This window comes from Zootoca vivipara, chromosome 6 (genome assembly GCF_963506605.1).
Source record: "Zootoca vivipara chromosome 6, rZooViv1.1, whole genome shotgun sequence".
Lineage (NCBI taxonomy): Eukaryota > Metazoa > Chordata > Lepidosauria > Squamata > Lacertidae > Zootoca > Zootoca vivipara.
In genome coordinates this window covers 57,580,497-57,601,182 of record NC_083281.1, presented here as the reverse complement: position 1 = coordinate 57,601,182, position 20,686 = coordinate 57,580,497, and the positions used below count along the sequence as shown (strand labels likewise).

The window sequence follows — 20,686 nt, the reverse complement described above, 5'->3', positions numbered from 1 at the left end:
CTGCCTGCCCGCCCTCCGGCTTCCCCACGCCAGAGGCTCCTCCTCGCCCTCCGGCTCCGGCTGCACTCCCTCTCGCGCTCCCGGCTGCCTCCTTGTCTGGGCCCCTGCTTGCAGCTGCTGCCGCCGCCGCTGCCCTCTTCCTCCTCCTGTCTCTCGCCTGGGCATGTCGTCCCATTTTCCCTCGCGGAAGGTTCTTGCTGTCGGCCGCTGCCTGCTCCTTCCTCGCTTCCTGGAGCCGCCCTCTCAGACCTTTGCCGGGTCCCGCTGGGTTGGGACTTGGCATGGCATGCCCTGCCATACCAGCATGTCTTATTTTCGGGGTACGCCTTATATTTCGTTAGGTCTTGAAAATCCTGCCATGCCTTATTTTGTAGGGATGCCTTAAAATATGAGAAACACGGTATTATCACCACAGTGATACTTTGCATAGTTGTCTGAAACCCTGGAGAGCCATTGCCAGTTAGAAAAGACAAGGCAGCTTCCTATGTCCGTACAGTTAGCCTCCAAGCCCGAGGAAAGTGGCCAATGTTACACCAATTTTTTTAGAAGGGATCAAGTGGAGATCTGAGAAAATGCAAGTCAGTTAGCTTAATGTCTGCTCCAGGAAAACTGGTGGAAATCACCGCTAAAGATAGAATTACCAAGCATATGGAAGAACAAGCCTTGCCAAAGCAGAACCAGCATGGCATCTGGAAGCCTAATTTCTGTCTCACAACCCATTAGAGTTATTTGAGTGTAAACAAGCATATAGACAGAGATGATCCAATTAATTTTGGTCATATCCATACCATGCATTTAAAGCATACATGGCTTCCCCCAAAGAATCCTGGGAACTGTAGTCTACCTCTCACAGAGCCCCAATGCACAGCACCCTTAGCAATATACAGTCCCTAGGATTCTTTGGGGGAAGCCATGTGTGATTTAAATGTGTGGTGTTAATATGACCATTTTGCACTTAGACTTTCAAAAAAAGCTGTTGATAAAGTACCTCACCAAAGACTCCTGAGTAAGCTTAGCAGTCAGGTTCTCTTATGGAGCAGGAATTGGTTAAAGAATAGGAAGCAGAAGTGCCCTGGCCCCAAGGCTCAGAATCAGGAACTGTGCTTTTTAACTTGTTCATAAATGGCCTGGAGGACCGCAGAAACTTGAACAGAAAGGGATTGCTAGGAGTTCCAAAATGAACTCTCAAAACTGGGTGAATGGCATTTAAATAGAAAACGAGATTCAATGTAAGGAAGGGTAAAGTGATGGCCAGTGGAGCAAAAAAAAAAAAGTAACTTTACATATGCACTTATTAAGCCTAAACTGGCAGTGACTGATGAGGTTCTATGATGTCAACCCAGTGTGTGACAGTTATGAAAGGTAAATTCCATGTTAGGGATAATTAGGAAAGTGGCAACAAAACTGATAATATTGTAATGTTGTTGTTGTTTAGTCGTTTAGTCGTGTCCGACTCTTCGTGACCCCATGGACCAGAGCACGCCAGGCACTCCTGTCTCCCACTGCCTCCCGCAGTTTGGTCAGACTCATGTTGGTAGCTTCGAGAACACTGTCCAACCACCTCATCCTCTGTCACCCCCTTCTCCTTGTGCCCTCAATCTTTCCCAGCATCAGGGTCTTTATACCTTTATGCAAATTTATAATGTGACTGCGCTGTGTGCAGTTCTGGATGCCTCACCTTGAAATGGATTTTGCAGAGCTGGAAAGGGTTTAGAAAAGGGCAACAAAATGACCAAGGGGCTGCAGCACCTCTTATATGAGGAAAGATTACAACATTTGAACTTTTTTAGTTTTTTTAAAAAAGCAAGTAAGGGAGGACATGACAAAGATGTATAAAACTATACACGGTGTGGAGAAATAAGATAGAGAGGTGTTTCTCCAGAATAATAAAACTTTGGACCATCCAATGAGGCTGGAAGATTCAGGACAGACAAAACAAAGCACTTCTTCACATAACACATACTTGAACTATGGAACTCACTCACACAATAGGTTGTGATTGTCACCAGTGTGGATGACTTTAGAAGGGGTTTAGATAAATTTATTGAGGAAGCTGTTAAGGGCTACTAGTCATGACGGCTATGTTATTCCTCCACTGTCAGAGGCAGAAATCCCCTGAATACCAGTGGCTGGGAATCACAAGTGGGGAGAGTGCTGCTGTGCTCATCTCATCTTTGTGAGCTTCCCATAGGGTGGCCACTGTGAGAACAGGATGCTAGACTAGATGGGCCTTTGGTCTGACCCAGCAGGGTTATTCTTGCATTCTTATGTCTCAGGCTGTGATTAGAAGTGGTGCTGAAATAATTATGTTCACCACAATGAATTGGCTGTTGTTTGCTGTCGAATGAAGGGACTGCTGCCATGCCTCCTAGCAGAGCCATGGAGGAAATCAGGGAGACTATTTATGGTTGGGCTAGGACAAATGGATGGACCCTTCTGCATAAAGCAGCATTCTGTCACACATACAAGGAGAATGGCACTTAACTGAGCCAAGGAAGGCAGGCAGTAGGGAAGCCTACAAAGGCAAAGGAGGCCTCATAAGTCAAGCAAAAGGAAGATACATTGGATTGTCCTTAATTTGGGCCAGGACGCGGGTGGCGCTGTGGGTTAAACCACTGAGCCTAGGGCTTGCTGATCAGAAGGTTGGTGGTTCAAATCCCTGCAACGGGGTGAGCTCCCATTGTTTGGTGCCTGCTCCTGCCAACCTAGCAGTTCGAAAGCATGTCAAGTGCAAGTAGATAAATAGGTACCACTGTGGCGGGAAGGTAAACAGCGTTTCTGTGCGCTGCTCTGGTCGCCAGAAGCGGCTTTGTCATGCTGGCCACATGACCCTGAAGCTGTCTGCGGACACACCGGCTCCCTCGGCCAGTAAAGCGAGATGAGCGCCACAACCCCAGAGTTGTCCGTGACTGGACCTAACGGTCAGGGGTCTCTTTACTTTTAGTTTGGGCCAAGAGACTAGAGAAAACTTCTTGAAAAATTCCTACGATATACCTGATAGCCCTTTAAAAATAGGAACAAAAGTGTGATCTCAACATAGATTTGTATAACAGCTGGATGATATTAGCAGTTTTATTTTCAATTCCTTTCTGAGTGATGCCTCACATGGCATTTGCACTTTTCACGGCTGCTGCACATTGGATCTGTTTTCTGCTACTCTCTCTCTCTCTCTCTTAGGTTCTCATTGAACCTAAGCAAATCTGATTTGAAAGCTTTATTTTATTTTAGAAAACAAATGCACCAAAAACAAATTGGAGGATAGGCCAGTTTGAATTGGAAGGGGCCTCTTCCAAACTTCTATAGCATTAACCTAACCCAGCCTCCTCTCATTAATGCCCCTGCACAAAACACAATACAAGGAGCTCAGTCTTCTCTATCATGTTAGACGGGGGGTGGGTATGGGACCAATACATTGACTCCAGTGGTGTAGTGTGTTTTGCCAGACCCAGGGGCGTGCACATGCGCATGTGCACCAGGGGCAGTTGGGCGCAGAGGGTTAACAGAGTCTGCTGCGCCAGCCCAGCACTCACCACCAATGTGACCCCAACTCTACCAGAGCCAAGCAGGGCAGCACTGCGTCACCTGTCCCTGGATCATCCCAGCCTCTAAAAGTGGCTTGGGGCTGGCAGGGCACCCTTTGATCCCAGCCTCACAAAGTGAATCATTCAGATCAGATTCCAGCTTTGCAATGCAGGATGGAGTGAGGAGCCAAATGTGTAGCGTTCCCCAGAAAAATGCACCCAGGGCCATCACCCTGAGAGCCCTCCACGCTATGCCTCTGCCTCCTTCCCTTGCCACCCCCACTGCCTGCACATAATCCTTACTTCCTGCAACCTGCCAGGGCATGGCACAGCACGGTTGGTGCTAATGCAATCCCAAAGGAAAAGAAGCAGACAGCAGGCAGTAAGCAGTCTCTATAGATCATAAAACAACTCATGAAGGCCAGCTGGATGCTTTCCTTACAACAGGAGAATGAAATGCAAGTAAGATCTCCACAACACTAGACGAATACATCCACTTCAGGCCAACTTGGCTGATGTTGGTCCCACCAAGCAAGCAGAAAGTCAGTGCAAACCGTTATTCAGCCAGACAAGTGTCTGAGTGCTGGGCCAAAAATCCAGTCGCAATCCTAGTGCTGCCTTCCCAACAGCAGTCATGAAGGGAGGTCAACTTGTTCCTCACCTTCTGAAATTGAGAGAGCAACACCCTGGTGTCACTGAAGCAGACACATCTCACTGTAATGGCAGAAAGAAGAGCTACACTTTGCTCGTGTGAGAAATACCACTCACCAGCATCAGGGGCGGAGCACTTCTGGATGGTGAAGATTTGGCCCAGGTCCTCTTCTTCTTCGGGAAGGCCCTTCTGTAGGCGCTGCAGCTTACGCAGGCTCTCACTCCGCTGGTGTTTCATGGAGCGCACATGCTGAATGAGATTCAGTTTGGCCTTGGTGGAGTAGTTACATAGGACACAGTGGTAGAAGCAGCTTTCCCCATCAACTCCACTCTCATGATGCTGAAGGTGCTGCAGAAAGGAAATTAGAACAAAAGGTCAGCAATGAGGACCAACTTATACAAACTCCAGGGCAAAACTGGCAAAACTGAGCGTGTCAAAATCCTAGGGACCTCAAAAGCCCAAGTGGGGGCAGAAGAAGGCAGACTTCCCCACACTCTCTGCATTTCACTCATAAGAAGCATCTTTTAAAAATCTGAATTTAAAAGACAAACTCGTCGTTTGTCACCTACACTTACTCTACACAGAAAACTATTCAGGACTTCACTACCTGTGGAAGTTCCAAAGTACCACTGTACAGCAAACTAGAACAACATCCAAGGTGCATGACACAGGGAGTTAAAGGATCAGGCCAAAGGCCCATCTAGTCCAGCACCTTTTTGTCACACTAGCCAACCAGATGCCCCAATAGGACACCTGAAAAACAAGAGCACTCTCCCCACTTACAGTTCAGAGGCATTTTGCCTCCCTCACTGGAGTCATCATGACTAGCAGCTGCTGGTCATGATAGCCTTATGTCTTTTCATGAATTTGTGCAAAACCTTATTAAAGCTTTCCAAGTTGGTGGCCATCACCACCTCTTGTTGAAATGAATTCAATCGTCTAACTACATGTCTGCATGAATAAGTCCTTCCTTTTGTCTGTTCTGGATCTTCTAGCATTCAGCTTCATTGGATTGCCCCACTGGTTCTGGTATTATGAGCAGGAGGGAGAAAAACTTATTTCTTTCCACTTTCTCCACGCCATGCATAATTTTATACACTTTTATCATTTCCCCCTTCAATTGCCTTTTTCCCTAAACTAAATGTTCCCAAATGTTGTAACTTTCCTCATGGGGGCTTCTTCTAGTCATATGGTCATTCTTGTGCTCTTTTCTTAACCTTTTTGAGTTCTACAATGTCCTTTCTCAGCTGAGTTGACCAGAACTGTACACAGTATATTCCTGTATGTGTAAAATTGGGGGGGGGGTTGTTGTTGTTTTGCCTCAATGTGCACGGCTTTACACTTGCTTACAATGAAGCACACATGCCATTTAACACACATTTATCCAGTTTGAAGAGCTCCTCACATTCCCTTTTTTGTTTTTACCACTCTGAAAAAAATGGGTGTCATTTGTCTGACCTTCCTTCTTTCTGCAGCAAACACAGAAAGAAACCAAATTGGATCATCTTTGGCCAGCTTCACAGCAACCCACTCCTCCTCACCCGTGGGCAGTAATGCACCTCCCTTCACAAGCCTGCTGAATTCAATTCATTATAGAAAAAGCTTTGTGAGAATTAAATGCTAGTTCAGCCCCTAGTGCAGACTGCCCCTCAATGGAGTTGAGCTAGACCAAAAAAGAAACTTACAATTCTCAGGGATAACAGGCAGAACCACAAAGAAACATTGGAAGCTGTCGTACATCAAGAGAGATGACTGGTCCACATAGCTCAGCATTGTCTACACTGATGAGCTGTGATTCTCCAGATTTTCAGATAGGGGTCTCTCCCAACCCTACCTGGGGATGCCAGGGATTAAACCTGGGACCTTCTACATGCATAGCACATGCTCTACTCAAAGCTTATCCATACAGAATAGGAAAAGGAAAAGCTAAACAAGAAGTCTCCCTAGGAAGTAATTTCTTCTAAAGAATATAGGCTTTTACTAGCTACTAAGTAAGAAAAGCCAAACAACTTCTGCCAGGGTACATTGATCAATTCCATAATTTGGAGGGGCACAACAGTTTCCCCCTCCCCCTTCCCAACAACAGGAAGCTTCTAACATCAGGTTCTTCACGCATGAAATGCAAAATATTGATCATGGTTAGTCAAAGCTTCACTTTTAAAGCAGAAACACACTGAAGTACATTTGATAAAAACCATCACAAGTGAAGCTCCCAAAGGATTAGAACTTGCTGCAAAATGAGGGCATTCCTCAGTCCAGTGAGGACCATTTGTTAGAAAAGAGATAGTCAACACTGTGCCCTCGTGATGTTGTGGACTAAAACACCCACCAGCCGCAGACAGCATAGCCAATGGTCGGGAATGACAGGAGTTGCAGTCCACAAGAGCTGGAGGGTATTACTCTGACTACAAATAAGCTGAGCTTAGATCCTGGAAAGACAGAGGCCCTGTGGGTGTGTGATTCCCATGCCTAAGAAATTGGTCAACTGAAGAAGAAGAAGAAGAAGAGTTTGGATTTGATATCCCGCTTTATCACTACCCGAAGGAGTCTCAAAGCGGCTAACAATCTCCTTTCCCCTCCTCCCCCACAACAGACACCCTGTGAGGTAGGTGGGGCTGAGAGACTTCAGAGAAGTGTGACTAGCCCAAGGTCACCCAGCAGCTGCATGTGGAGGAGCGGAGACGCGAACCCGGCTCCCCAGATTACAAGTCTACCACTCTTAACCACTACACTACACTGGCTCTCCTACACCACACTGGCTCTGGACAGGGCTGCACTTTCTGGTTTTTTTTAAAAAATATATTTTTATTGGTTTTATAAAGGTACAAAAAAGGGATATACAAAAAGAATACAAAAAACGAGGGGTATACAAAAAGAATACAAAAAACGGGGGGGGGGGAAATGAAGAACAAAAAACAAAGAACAAGGAAAAAAATATTTCTATAACAATATCATATATGATTCTTATTCTGTCGACTTCCTCCTCCCCCCTTCCACATTTCTATTAATGACTAATATAGCGCTCTCTTCTTCTTAAACCGTTTCTTCTTCTAAAATACTTATTATAAAAAATTATTTGATCCATTTTAAACACACATTCCCAATATTTGGGGCTGCACTTTCTGAAGGAGCAGGTATCCAGTTCCGGGGTACTTCTAGATCCAGCTCTGTCAATGGAGGTGCAAGTAGCCTCAGTGACTAGAAGCACCTTGTGACTGGTGTGACAGCTACAACCGTTCCTGGACCGGAAGCCTTGACCACAGTAGTTGAGACACTGCTGCAACATAGTCTGTGTGGGGCTTTCCTTGTACTTTATGCAGAAACTGCAGTTAGTTTTAGCAGCTCGCTTGCTGACAGCAGTGAGACCCTGTCTGTATGCAACCCTCTGCTCAGAGATCTGCACTGGTTTTAATTCTATTTAATAAAATTTATATATCTCTGGATTGGTAAGAAAACCTCTAAGCAGTTTACAAAATATAATATGAAACATTAAAATATGTTTTAAGCCGGTTGTCTATCTGCTACAGGGCCAAGATAATCAAAGTGTTACTATTAGTAAGCCCTTAACAGCTAGAGACCAGTTTACTTGCAGAATTGCCTTACCCCATATAGGCCCACTCAGTTGCTTCAGTCTATGGAACTGGCACTGTTATGAGTTCCACATAATACTTGTAAGGAATCTGTCTAAACCACAGAGCTTCTTGGGCTTGCTGATCAGAAGGTCAGTGGTTCGAATCCCTGCGACGGGATGAGCTCCCAATGCTCAGTCCCAGCTCCTGCCCACCTAGCAGTTCGAAAGCACACAGTACAAGTAGATAAATAGGTACTGCTCTGGCGGGAAGGTAAACAGCGTTTCTGTGCACTGCTCTGGTTTCACCAGAAGCAGCTTAGTCATGCTGGCCACATGCCCCGGAAAACCTGTCTGCAAACAAATGTCGGCTCCCTCAGCCAGTAAAGTAAGATTAGCACTGTAACCCCAGAGTCGTTCGCGACTGGACTTGAGTGTCAGGGGTCCTTTACCTTTTTTATGCCACTTAAGAGGTTTTCACAAAATCAAGTGGTATATAAATTCTCACCACACAGAACTTCAGCAATCTGCAACCAGGGTGGCGCCCAAGAAGCTTATTTGGACTACTGCTGCCCAGAAAGGACCACCCTGCTGAGAGCCTGAGGGCCCACTCCTGCCTCTCTCCACCTGACTCAGGCTTCAAAAGGACTGATGCTGTTAAATTGCTTTTAAGTTGTTTTTTAAAAATATTTTTAAAATTGCTTTTTGGTGTTTTAACTGTTTTTAACATATCCTACGCACTTTTAAAATGTGGGTTTTTTTTTGGGGGGGGGTTATTGGGTTGTTGTTGTTTTCAATTTGATTATGTACTTTGTAGTTCTACATTCTGATTTTATCCTGTGAACTGTCCTGAGACCTGCAGGTATAGGGCGGTATATAAATTCAATATATTATTATTATTATTATTATTATTATTATTATTATTATTATTATTATTAGGATTTCTTGCCCACCCTTCACCATATAGTCCCAGGGCAGGTTACAACATTTATAACTGTGTAATGTCAAAGCCAAATAAAACAGTTCTAAAATGAAAATAGATAAAATAAATATACACAACACAAAGAAGCAGGTCCCACAGAAATCTTAACTGCCAAAGGTCAGGGGAAAGAGGTGTGTTTTCCAGATAAGAAGATATAGCAAAGGTGATAGATGCACATCTGTGAGGAGGGAGTTTCATGGTTTAGAGGCTACCATGGAGTATGTCCACCCCAGGCTGCCAGCCTCTGAACTTCTGACATAATGAAACAACCAAGAGGGCTCCTTCTGTCTATCTGAGAGATCTGTAGGGAAGGAGGTGGCCTTTCAGATATCTGGGGTTTAGGCCTTTGAACACCTTAAATCAGGCCCAGGAAACAAACAGCAACCAGTGCAGTTGTCTTAAAATAGGGGTTATATGATCTCTAAATAGAACCCTGACTAGTAAAGCTGGCTGTTGCATTTTGGACCAGTTGAAGTTTCCAAATAGTTTTCAAGGGAAACACTATGTAGATCACATTACAAGCATCTGAGTTAGACATCACCAGACCAAGAGTACAGTGGCCAAGTCATCTCTGTCTGGAAGGGGCTGTTGCTGGAAACAGGCATTCCTATCCAGCGAGACTACTTGAGCCTCCAGTAACAGTGCTGGATTCAGGGGGACCCCCAAGCTATAGACCTGCTTCATCTCCCCAGCTCCTGTATGCAAGAACTCAGAATACATTTTCTTCATGGGATCTTCTTTACTGGCCCACATCTAGTCCATGACCACCTCTAAGCATCAATCTAGCACCAGAGTTGCCTCTCCCAATTCAAGTGTGTGTGTGTGTGTGTGTGTGTGAGAGAGAGAGAGAGAGAGAGAGAGAGAGAGAGAGAGAGAGAGAGATGCATCACTCACATATTTCAATCCAAAACTCCTGATAAAAGATCCCAGCGGCACTTCAAAAAGGCCAAATGGAAGAATGAGTCCTTTGTACTGGTGGGCTTCAGGGTTTCTTAGAGCTGCAGCTGGGGAAGACTCTGGGCTTATCCACACTTCCTCTTGTCCCGCTGCTATCCCCCAGGGAAAACAGCTCTTTAGTGCTCTATTGCAGCAGCAATTTGGGTTTACTCCAGATTGATGTTTTCTCTGATTTAGCTCTAAAGATTGGGGCTTGGGAAAGGAGCAAGGCAAGGGGGCAATTGCTCGGACCTGTGCCTAGAAAGTGTGGGTCAAGTGGAGAAATGCTCAGACCTGTGTTTTCTAGGCATGGGAGATCTGCCCTCTGTCCAAACAATCCACAAATAAATGTTCAAGACCCATGGACAGTTCCCCGTGTTCAGTTGCTAAGGGACAGTAGCTATACAGTTAAGGACAGAAAATGACTGAGAAAGAGAAATTTTAAGAAAGGTCTGGTGGTGAGCCACATCTTGAAAAGATGTTAGAGAAGAAAGGAAGAGAGCCCCAAAGGGGCTAACCAAGCAAATGGCTGTGGAAAAAATTTCACACAACTTAAAGCTCAGGAGGGGAAAGAGAAAGCAGCACTTGTAAGGCTGATCAGGAGTCCAGTAGAACAAAGACAGACACAGGGGTTGAAGTCAAGGAGAAAACAGGTCTAGGGGATGCTGGGCTAGGTGTGAGCAGGACCAAAACTATTTTGGGCTGCTAGGTCTGGACTCTAGAAGCTGACAGGGGTGTGGGTATTGTCTGCCAGTTGTGGCCTCTATTGCTATTGGTGCACTGTGAACTGTTAAATCTACAGAAGGAAGCAATAAAGGCTAAAGGCAATGGATAATGACAGACTTATACATACTGATTTTAACTGAAAAGCCAGTTCCTTGACTATGATTTTGGTTTCCCAGGACTGGCCCTCCAGAAGTTGTTGGACACCAACTCCCATTAACCTCAGTCAGCATGGTCAATGGTCAATGATGATGGAAGCTGGAGGGCCACAGGCTCCCCAACTCTAGTTTATCATGAATAAGGGAGACAAGGAGAGCAGGTGAGAAACTTTGGGTTCAACCTATAGCAGTAAAATCACTCAGTAGGTTCTGTAAAAGTCATATATTGGGCCCAAATGCCCTCATGTTGCCAAAATTTTAGGACAACTGCATAGAGACAAGTGAAGGTAGGCTACACACAGTCATTTCAAGGGGGAGTTAAATCTCCAACTTTGCATACAGTAGAGTCAGATATGCCCCTGTACATTGCAGGAAATCTCCGCTCTGCTGGGCCAAGAAAATTTTCACATGGTGCCCTCAGCTTTTCCCAAATGCGGTCACTGTCAGGCCTCTGTGGTTTCACCAGCATTAAGGTATACATTAAAAGTCAACAAAAAGGTGGCTCAAGGAACTAAGCATAATTCATGCAAAGCAGTTTTAGAGAAAGGGAACAGAGGTCTCCGCAGCAAGTGCCAGAAACTATTGATTAACTGAACACCACAGTTAAGACACATAAAACCAGGACTTAAAAATGAACTCACTTTTATGCTTCTTCCACCCCAACACTGCCTGGATCCTAGCTGACATAGACATACATGGCTTGTTCACATCATTGTTACAGAAGGCATCTGAGTTTTATAAATAGTTAAACTCCCTTTTATATCTCAGGGCAGATTAGAAATTGCAACTGTCCCTGAAGCAAGCAGTAGTCAACCATCTCCCCATGGTCAACTGCTCTGTGAAGCCTGTGCTAAGAGTGGCAGAAGCAAGCAAAGGTGCTGCTGTTGCTGGCACCTCTGAACCCTTCTTCTGCCCCTTCCATAGAACCAAAAGGGAAATCTATTTTATGGCAGTATCTCAGATTGCTCACCGCTTTGCTTTCCCCCATCCATTCCAATACAGAAATGACTGGTCGACCCAGGGTTTGTTCCTCTACCAACACCTACATGCAATGGAGTCTCTGTCAGGATCCCCCATAAACAACAGAAACACACGGCCGGCAGGTGGATTTTTGCTCCACCCTTGAAGCCTCATTAAAAGCCAATATTGCTCAACCTAAAGATGGAGAGCTCAGCATAGATTTTACTGAACGTTAAATCAACCAGCAAGCACAGCCAGCAAACTCTGTGGCACTTTAACTTTAAATAATGCAATAATTATTGAATTTCCTTTTTATAACTGAAGTGCTGGAATGTAAACAATGGGGCTGTAATTGCAGGAAGGGGGGATCAATAGAGGCAATCGTTTTCAGCCATGTTAATTGTAAATACAATTGCTCCAAGATGTCAGCCTTGTTCCTCTCGCTCCCAGAATCACCCTAACGGATGACAGAGTCCAACTTTCCCATTACAGCTGTTCGTTCCTTTAAGAGGTTCTCAATCAGGTCTGATCAATCTGTCAAGATAATGCATGGAGTAAGTAAGACTCTTCCAAACACAAACACCCAATCAATAGCCCCAACTGGCTTAATGAGGAGGGGCTAAAGCCCAGAGGGAGGCAAGAACCCGGCTGCAGCACAAGCCAGCTAAACAGATCAGTCCTTAACGAGGCTGCTCTGCATGCAGGTTTCAGAGAGCAACACGGCCTCCTCCCCAGGGACAGGTGGACACGCAGCAGTAGAGATGGGACCAAGCAAGTCTTCCCCAATTGCACAGTAGGCCACAGAATCCTAATTAATCACTCACTACAGCCATTCCAAAAGACAGAAGACTGTTGGGCTGCGGGGCCCTTGGGCTGCTCAGAGGAAAGACCAGAAGCCAGCAGCAGCAACAAGATCAAGTGGCCTAGAAGCAGAAACCATCCCTTTCAGGTGTGCACATGCCAGCCTCCTTGCAGAATAATGGTATGTAACTATGAACACGCTAGAAGGGGGCAAAGAATGTATATGCAGAAGGTACCTTGAACCTGACCATTTCTTTGGTGAGGGCTTCCACAGCTCTTTGGCCACAATGAGAGAAGGCAGAAAAACAAACGTTGGGATAAATCTCAATTCCTAAGCATAAAAATGTGTCTGTCTTCTCAAAAGTTACTCACAAATCCTTAAATGATTATGTCATGTTTATGAGCAAGGCTGAACTGATGGGGAGTACACATTTTTATGAAAAAACATGACTCTTATAAAGTTCCCATCTCTACTACCATTATCCAGTTTTTCTGGAAGCCTGCAAAATAGGCTAAAATATCAAGCAAGAGATGCAGGAAGCATTGCCCTCACTCTGATTTGGCTTCATGAAGTCACCTGAGTGGCTAGGTGGTATTACTAGGCAGTCCATTTAGAGTGAAGGCAATGCTTCCTGCCCTTACTCTTACTCCGCTCTGTGACAATACGAATATGATTGGTTGCATTATGACTTTGTATCATAATTTTTGTCTATGTGATCCCAAACTACCTAGCTTGTAAATTGACATAGAACCAAGAAGCTTCTAACAAGCTGCAAACAGCACATCTAAAATATTTTTAGATGTTCTTAATATTTTAATTATATTGCTATGCTACTTAACCATACCACCTTTGGGAGAAAGGATGGGGTAGAAATTTAATAATTAATAAAAAAATAGTTTTAAAATGAAAAAGGTATTGGGGGATGAAACTTAACCTGACACTTTTTGTTGGTGAAAATTCAGCATACATTTTAGCGCCACAAACTAGTGTAGTAGCTCTGGAAGATGGACACTCACTTGGAAGTTAACAGAAGTGACATCTAGAGCACAGATCTAATTCTGCCTTCAGATACAGAGTTAACAGTACTTGTTTTTCAGCTTCTGGCATGAAGACATCTGAGGCTCACCCTATAATTTAATACGTGTATACCATCAACTTTGTGTGCAAAATTCATTATCCTAGGGAAGTTGGGAAAACTGAGGCAAGACCTATAATGCGCCAGTTCAGGACAACCTTACGATATCCTAGATCCCATTTAAGTGCTAAACAATCTGTTGCTCTCCACTACAGATAGTTCATCCTTAACAGCATCCCCATCATTAGGAGTCATAGCTTAAGGGTAGAGCACATGTTTTGCTGCCAGTGGTCTCTGGTTCAATCTCTAGAATCTCCAAATGCACCAGGCACTTTCAAGAGCAGACTCATTCCTCATTTGACGGTACCCATGAGGTGAGGCTTTAGTGACTGCTGTGCCTAACTTGTGGAACATCCTCCGCAAGCAGACCTATCTGTGTAGCCTCATTGCTTGTCTTTTGGTAAGCAGCTAAAACTTGACTTTTCAAGGGAACTTTGGGCTTGAAACAAATCTTCTCTGTGTTTCCCTGATTTTTTAAATACTGCTTTAAACTTTATAACTAAGAATCTCCAACAGAAAGGCAGAATATAAATGTTTTAATAAATAGGCCTACAGTGGTACCTCTAGTTACGAACTTAATTCGTTCCGGAGGTCTGTTCTTAACTTGAAACTGTTCTTAACTAGAATTGTGCTTTTGCTAATGGGGCCTCGTGCTGCCGCTACGCCGCCGGCACACAATTTCCGTTCTCATCCTGGGGCAAAGTTCTCAACTCGAGGTAACTCTTCCAAGTTAGCGGAAGAGTTTTTTGCTCTCTTCCTTTTTTGCTTTTTTCCAGCCATATCTATCTTATCTATCTTTCTATCTATCTATCTATCATCTCCTCTGAAAGTTAATTTATTATGTTAACACATTTTGGACAGTATGCATGTAGAATCTGTTAGCATTGTAGTCAGCGTTTCCAAACAGTTCAACAACACTTACATCTTGCACCAGATCCAGGGCATCACATAGGATTAAATCAAGAGTCGCCTCTCCTCTTGTCGGTTCCATGGCTAACTGTTAAGACACAATCATTTATCATGTCTAGAAATTTTGACACATTGTCATGGCCTAAATTTACATTTAACTGGTCACTGTGAGGGTAGATAAATGGCCATTCATTACAATTTCTAGTTTGGATGCCTCCCAGTTTCCTTCTACCTCACCATATTGTTCAGATTGTGGGTGTTATAAGTCAGGACAAACTGTATTACTGACGAGGACTGTATTACTGAAGTCAGAAATACGGTATAAGGATATTTGTACTCTTCTCATGCCACCTCTTTGATAGGCTGTTATGTGGAGTCCAGCTGGGCTCTCCTGCCTTGCTTCTTTCAGAAAGAGGTTGAATGACCTGCTAGCATTATTCTCCTCTGGCCTTGGGTGGAGGCAAGTGCAAGCTTTCAACAAGCATGTAACCTAGCTAGAAGAGAGATCCAGACATGGGAAATCCCCTTTCCTCTTTCCCCCACACAACACCCATTCCAGGACCAGGACAATTTGATCTGGTTTTTTCTGGGGGGGGGGCATTCCTGCTTCACATGTTTCTTTGCCCTACATTTAGTAAACAAAAACAATGGCATATCATGTTAATTTTAAATGCTGCATAGCTATCTTTTAAAAAAAGATTCCAATAGCCAAATGTACGGTAGTCAAACTTAAATATTTGACTGGTGAGGGTTGGGGAAAACAATAAGGTACACATAGTATGGTTTAAATGTTATTGTTATTTTATTAATACTTTAAAGTGTTTTTAAAAATAACAAACTCAATAGAAACACACATCCCTGACTTTAGGGCACAGGGACTAAGCTCTGAAAACTGTTAGTATATTATTTTTGTTATACCTGTGTGCATAAATATTTGTGCTTTCTAGTGAAAGTCACCTGGAAAAAGTTAATTAAGATTTTGCTTTAGATTTGATTGGCATTGTATCCATTCCAGCCCCCAGTTGATCTGTATTGTGTTCATTCATTTTGTTATCAGTCAATTTAATGAAACATTTTTAAAGCAGATAATTTTCTGGTAGTGAAAAGATTTTTCTTCCAAAAGCTTTTTCTGTGCCACATCACTGCTGCACACACCATTGCAATGACCATCAAGATATGAAAGGACTGTCCAGGGGCTGATGAAGGCCAGAGTCATAATGATAAAGAAGTTGTAATCAAAAGGGCACTAGGAGAAGGGGACGACAGAGGACGAGATGGTTGGACAGTGTTCTCGAAGCTACCAACATGAGTCTGACCAAACTGCGGGAGGCGGTGCAAGACAGGAGTGCCTGGCGTGCTATGGTCCATGGGGTCACGAAGAGTCGGACACGACTAAACGACTAAACAACAACAACAAACAATCAAAAGACAGTGAGCATACAGCAGGTCCAGGGGCTTCCTCCAATCCATAGGAAAAAAATCCCCCCTCCAGCCTTAACTGTACTTGAACCTTAAAGCAGCAGCAAAAGTAACTGAGTTGTCCTTTAACCAGGATTTGAAAACCTCATGAAGTAGTAGACTGATCATCATCAGCCAATAATTCAAACCACATTCTGGATAAAAATTCTTTCAATAAATAAACCTAATAATATCTAGTGATTAAACCAGAAGACAACAACAGTATCCATTCCACAAGAGATGGATATGCAGAAGGGGAAGGCTGTAAAAAGACCAGCTTGGGTTTCTGTTAAAACTAGGCAGCGTGGATAGATATGGTATTATTCAAGAAAAGGATTGCAGACTAAAAAACACAACAGGAATAATATGAGTATGAGGTGTTTTTTTAAATAAAAAAAATATAAGTATTTCATTATTGAAACAGTATTATGCATTCACATTTACTCTATTATTATTTTTATTAAAAAATACAAGTTGCCAATCTTGCATATCCTTGCATTTAGTATACTGTACATACAAAAGGAAATCAATAAAAAATAAAAAATAAATAAAATACATGACTAGGAAGGCTTCATCTCTGGGATATCCTGACGCAGCTCTGGGGTTGGCTTCCACACTTGCATACATTAAACCTCAGCATAAGATTTTCATCACTTCAGTTCTTAAGGTTTTACACCCTTGTCTTCTACCTATCACACACACACCCTTGTCAGAGTCATACAAAGCTCCTGCCTATATACCATCTGGCAATAAGCAAGTTGCATGGATTAATTACAGTTTATCATCACTAAAGGAGCACTTTGCCAACCAGATCTAGAAACCAACTAACACCCCCAATTTCTTGCCCACACAGCTTGTTCTGAGATAAGCTTCTACTGGGAACCCCAAGGCAGAAGCACTCCAGAAATGACCCCCAAGTAGCTTCAATGGGCTGGTCTTGGATAAAGGCAGAACACCAAGAAACCCAGTCCCAAAGCACCTGACAAAGGCAGCTTTAGCTGGACACTCAAGTGAGACCAGGGACTTGCTGCATAAGCTCCAAGAATGTAAGACACATGAGATCCAGCCTATTGAGGGGGTCACTAGTTTATGAACAACTAAGGAGCACAACATTGGCAAAGTTCATGCAAGTTGAAACAGGTCCACATAAGTGGGGGCAATTCTGCAACCCTCCATGGGAAACAAAGGCCACTTGAGCTATGGTCACCAACCACAAGATTTGCTTCCATTGGAAAGAAACAGTCCTAATTTCTCCCATCCTACGCTCAGTCAAAGGCACAACAGATCTTCTTCTGGATTGTTCATATTCCAATAAACACATTTACTTCAAGTCATTTAATTAATGCATATAGTAGCTATATTGTCACTGGGCAACCAATTGATGGTGCGTAACAGAAACAAAGGCATATATTCTGGAGGCCCAACAAAGGCCTATCTCATTCTAAGAAATGAGATAGTAATAAATGCACAGTGCCTACCAATGAGTGCATGAACTTGATTATAGGGAGTGATCTCAGAGCAGTGCTAGAATACAAAAGTATTCAGTAGGCACTCATCCAAGGAGGAGTTCTGGGACCCAGCATAAAGTCCTTGCCCCCGGTGGCAGTTCTGAATAGCCCACTGAGCCTCCACTGAGCTACCCAGTTCCAGAGGCATCTTGCCAGTCCTCAACGTAAACCCCTCCATGCCTCAACCCGACTATCCCTCTTCATGCCATGTGTGAAATCCAGAGCCAACGGCAGGAAATTCACATTCGGGTCATATCCACACCTGATACACCATACATTTAAAGCACTCTTATACCACTTTAGCAATCACAGCTTCCACCAAAGAATTCTGGGAACTGTATTTTATTAAGGGTACTGACCTCACAGAGCTACAATTTTCAGTGCCCTTAACAAACTAGAGTTCCCAGGATTCTTCATGGCTTTTAAAGTGTTATAACAGTGCTCTAAATGTACAATGTAGATGTGACCCTAGTTGCCAGGAGACATCATCCACAGGAGTCTACGTAGGAGGAAGGAAAAGCCAGAGAGAGACCAGGTGTACCTTATAACCTAGCAAGTGAACAGGAAGGGGCATCTATCAGTCTCCCTTGGGCCTCTGATGTGATCAGTCTCCTCTGGGGAAGCCCTAGTCCCAGCACTTTACCTTGGCTTGTTTCCCTTGGGTTTAGGGTCCCTCAAGGAGCAGAACATCCATGCTATGCATTTTTAGCAGTTACAGCATCAGACTGAGACTGGAGAGAGACCCAAGTTCCAATTCCTACTTGTGGGGCAATTGTTTCAGTGAAACACTCAGTAGCCCAGCCTTTATCATTAACCATGTTCACAGAAGGGATGTGCAAATGCTAAAGCAGGGGTCAGCAATTTTTTTCAGCAGGGGGTCGGTCCACTGTCCCTCAGACCTTGGGGGGGGGACTATATTTTGAAAAAATATATATGAATGAATTCCTATGCCCCACAAATAACCCAGAGATGCATTTTAAATAAAAGGACACATTCTACTCATGTAAAAACATGCTGATTCCTGAACCGTCCCCGGGCCGGATTAAGAAGGCGATTGGGCCTTAGTTTGGGGACCCTATGCTAAAGCATGTAGATTAGAGGCATCCATTTAAGTGAAGGCCCATCTTGGCCATTTTCTTTACTCACAGCAGCAATCCACCTGCATAGGCAACGTTAAATTGTAAGCCAATAACTTGGAGATCAGACATGTGGCAAATTTTACATTTGCTGATCAAAAAGGTAGCATTGATCTTCATCTCAAAGCTTTTTTTATGAGGCGCACTAGCATACCATCAGATTCATATTATAAGAACATATTGCCTTAGTGCACAATTGAGAAAGTGGTGGGACAGATCCATGACCTGCCAAGATACACAAGCTGACTAATACTGTGCACAAAGCATTCCACTACTAAAGTGTGAACTGACCTCAGAGAACACCTTTCTGCCATCATGGTATGCTTTCAATTGTAAGCCTGCAGGCAGGGCCTTTGCTTTAATTTTTTGTAGAATGCCTTGCAATTTTAGTTGCTTCATATTATAATAATTTATGCATACATACATACATAAATACATACATACAGGGTTAACACTAGCATTTAGGATTTCCACATATCCATAACATCAAGGGCTTTTGGAAGTCATCAATAACCCCTTTTCCCTTGGGGATTGTCTTTGAAGTTTGGCCTGCAGTCCACAATGAAAAGCTAAACTGTTTGGGTAATTTTACCTAAAGAGGGGGAAATTGGGGTAGGTGGGTAGGAAGGCAGATATAAAACTGAACATTTTGGAAAAAAGGATTTCTTTCCCCTCTCTTTCATTCTACTAGAATTTGTACACGTAATACTAGAACTCACTGGGTTCATTCAATGAATCTGAAGATTCAGGACAGACAAAAGTACTTATTTACAATGTGTTCAATTGCAGATTATGGAATTTGCTCCTGCAAGAGCTAGCGATGGCCAGCAACAGAGAAGGCTTCAAAAGGGGATTAGACAAATTCATGGAGGACAAGGCTGCTGATGGCTACTAGCCATTATGGCCATGTTCTATCTTCACTATAAGAGGAAGTATTCCTTGGAATACCAGTTGCTGGGAATCAGAAGTGGGGAGAGTGCTGTTCTGCTCTCATCCAGCTTGTGGGCTTTCCAGAAGAGGCATCTGATTGGGCATTGAGAGAGCAGGATGCTGGACTAGATAGGCCCCCTTTGGCCTGATCCAGCTACAGCTAGTCTCTTCTTATATTCTTGCACACAACACATACATTAACTTTTTTTAAAAAATGTTTTTATTAGTTTCCTTAATTAACAAACACACACAATAGATTAACAAAAATCATAACAGAAAAAAGGAAAAAAATCCATAAATTCTTACAAAAGAACTTATGCCGCCATATTCTTAATTTCCAATTCCTTATCTTCCCTAGTAGACTTCCGTCTTCCTCAAAGCGGGTCTGTCTTACCAATTTGTTAAACTGCTTCTTTAATCATTTCATCATTTCTTCTGCTATCTGAATACTATACTTCTAATCCATATTGTAATTTGTGAAAATTAATCAAAGCATGCCCAGGTTTTGACTTGACGGCACTGTTTTTTAAAAATATTCCTTATAAATTTCCCACTCTTTTTTGAACTTTTGGTTTGATTGTCTCCTAATTGTCTCCGTCATAAACTTGTGGGAATTGCTGCCACAATATGCAGAGGTGGCCACTTGTTTAGTGGGCTTCAAAAGCTTATTAGGCAAAATCATAGAAGGATGCACCGATCAACTGCTATTGGCCACCAGAGCTAAATGAAACCTCCTTGTTTAGAAGACATGGGTTGCTATTGAATGAAAGTTGCTTGAGGGCCACAGTTGGAAAGGGCTGTTGTCTTCATGACCTGCTTGTGGGAAGTCAGGAGACAAGATAAGCTGGGCTTTCGGCAACCAGGCTCTTCTTAGGTTCAAGGAACCAAGTCACATTTTAAGATGGTCCCCTAGGCCCAGCTGACCTGACTTTAAGGGAAATTACTTTGTAAGCCCCCGATCCGTGACATTAAAAAATCTGATTTTGGTACATCTCAGTGTCACTCAAGAACCTGCCCTGTTTGTAGTGGTTGCCATGCAGTGGGAGAAAAGACCCCTTTCTGACCCCAGTAGACCACCACTCACTGAATCACATTTTAAGGAATCTATTATCAGTCTCAAGTCTAGAAAATTTGTTTGGTTTCCACCACTTTTCTGTGGAGAATATCCCAGAATAATGTTTTTTAACTATCTGTTGATTTGTTTACACCAGGCTTCCTCAAAGTCGGCCCTCCAGATGTTTTGAGACTACAATTCCCATCATCCCTGACCACTGGTCCTGCTAGCTAGGGATCATGGGAGTTGAAGGC

General features: G+C 43.5%; 1 protein-coding gene across 14 annotated transcripts in view; it reads right to left on the bottom strand.

The window, feature by feature from the left end:
- The window catches only part of ZFHX3 (zinc finger homeobox 3), a 285,359-nt gene that overhangs the window by 73,149 nt on the left and 191,524 nt on the right, over positions 1 to 20,686 (bottom strand). For 11 of the 14 annotated variants that reach the window (XM_035118699.2, XM_035118697.2, XM_060276014.1 and 8 more), the window contains 2 exons: positions 14,360 to 14,434; positions 4,290 to 4,521 (listed from right to left, as the gene is read on the bottom strand). In XM_035118699.2, coding sequence (XP_034974590.2) covers positions 4,290 to 4,521; positions 14,360 to 14,434 — 307 coding nt within the window. The other 3 variants (XM_035118705.2, XM_035118707.2, XM_060276019.1) reach the window with 3 other exon arrangements.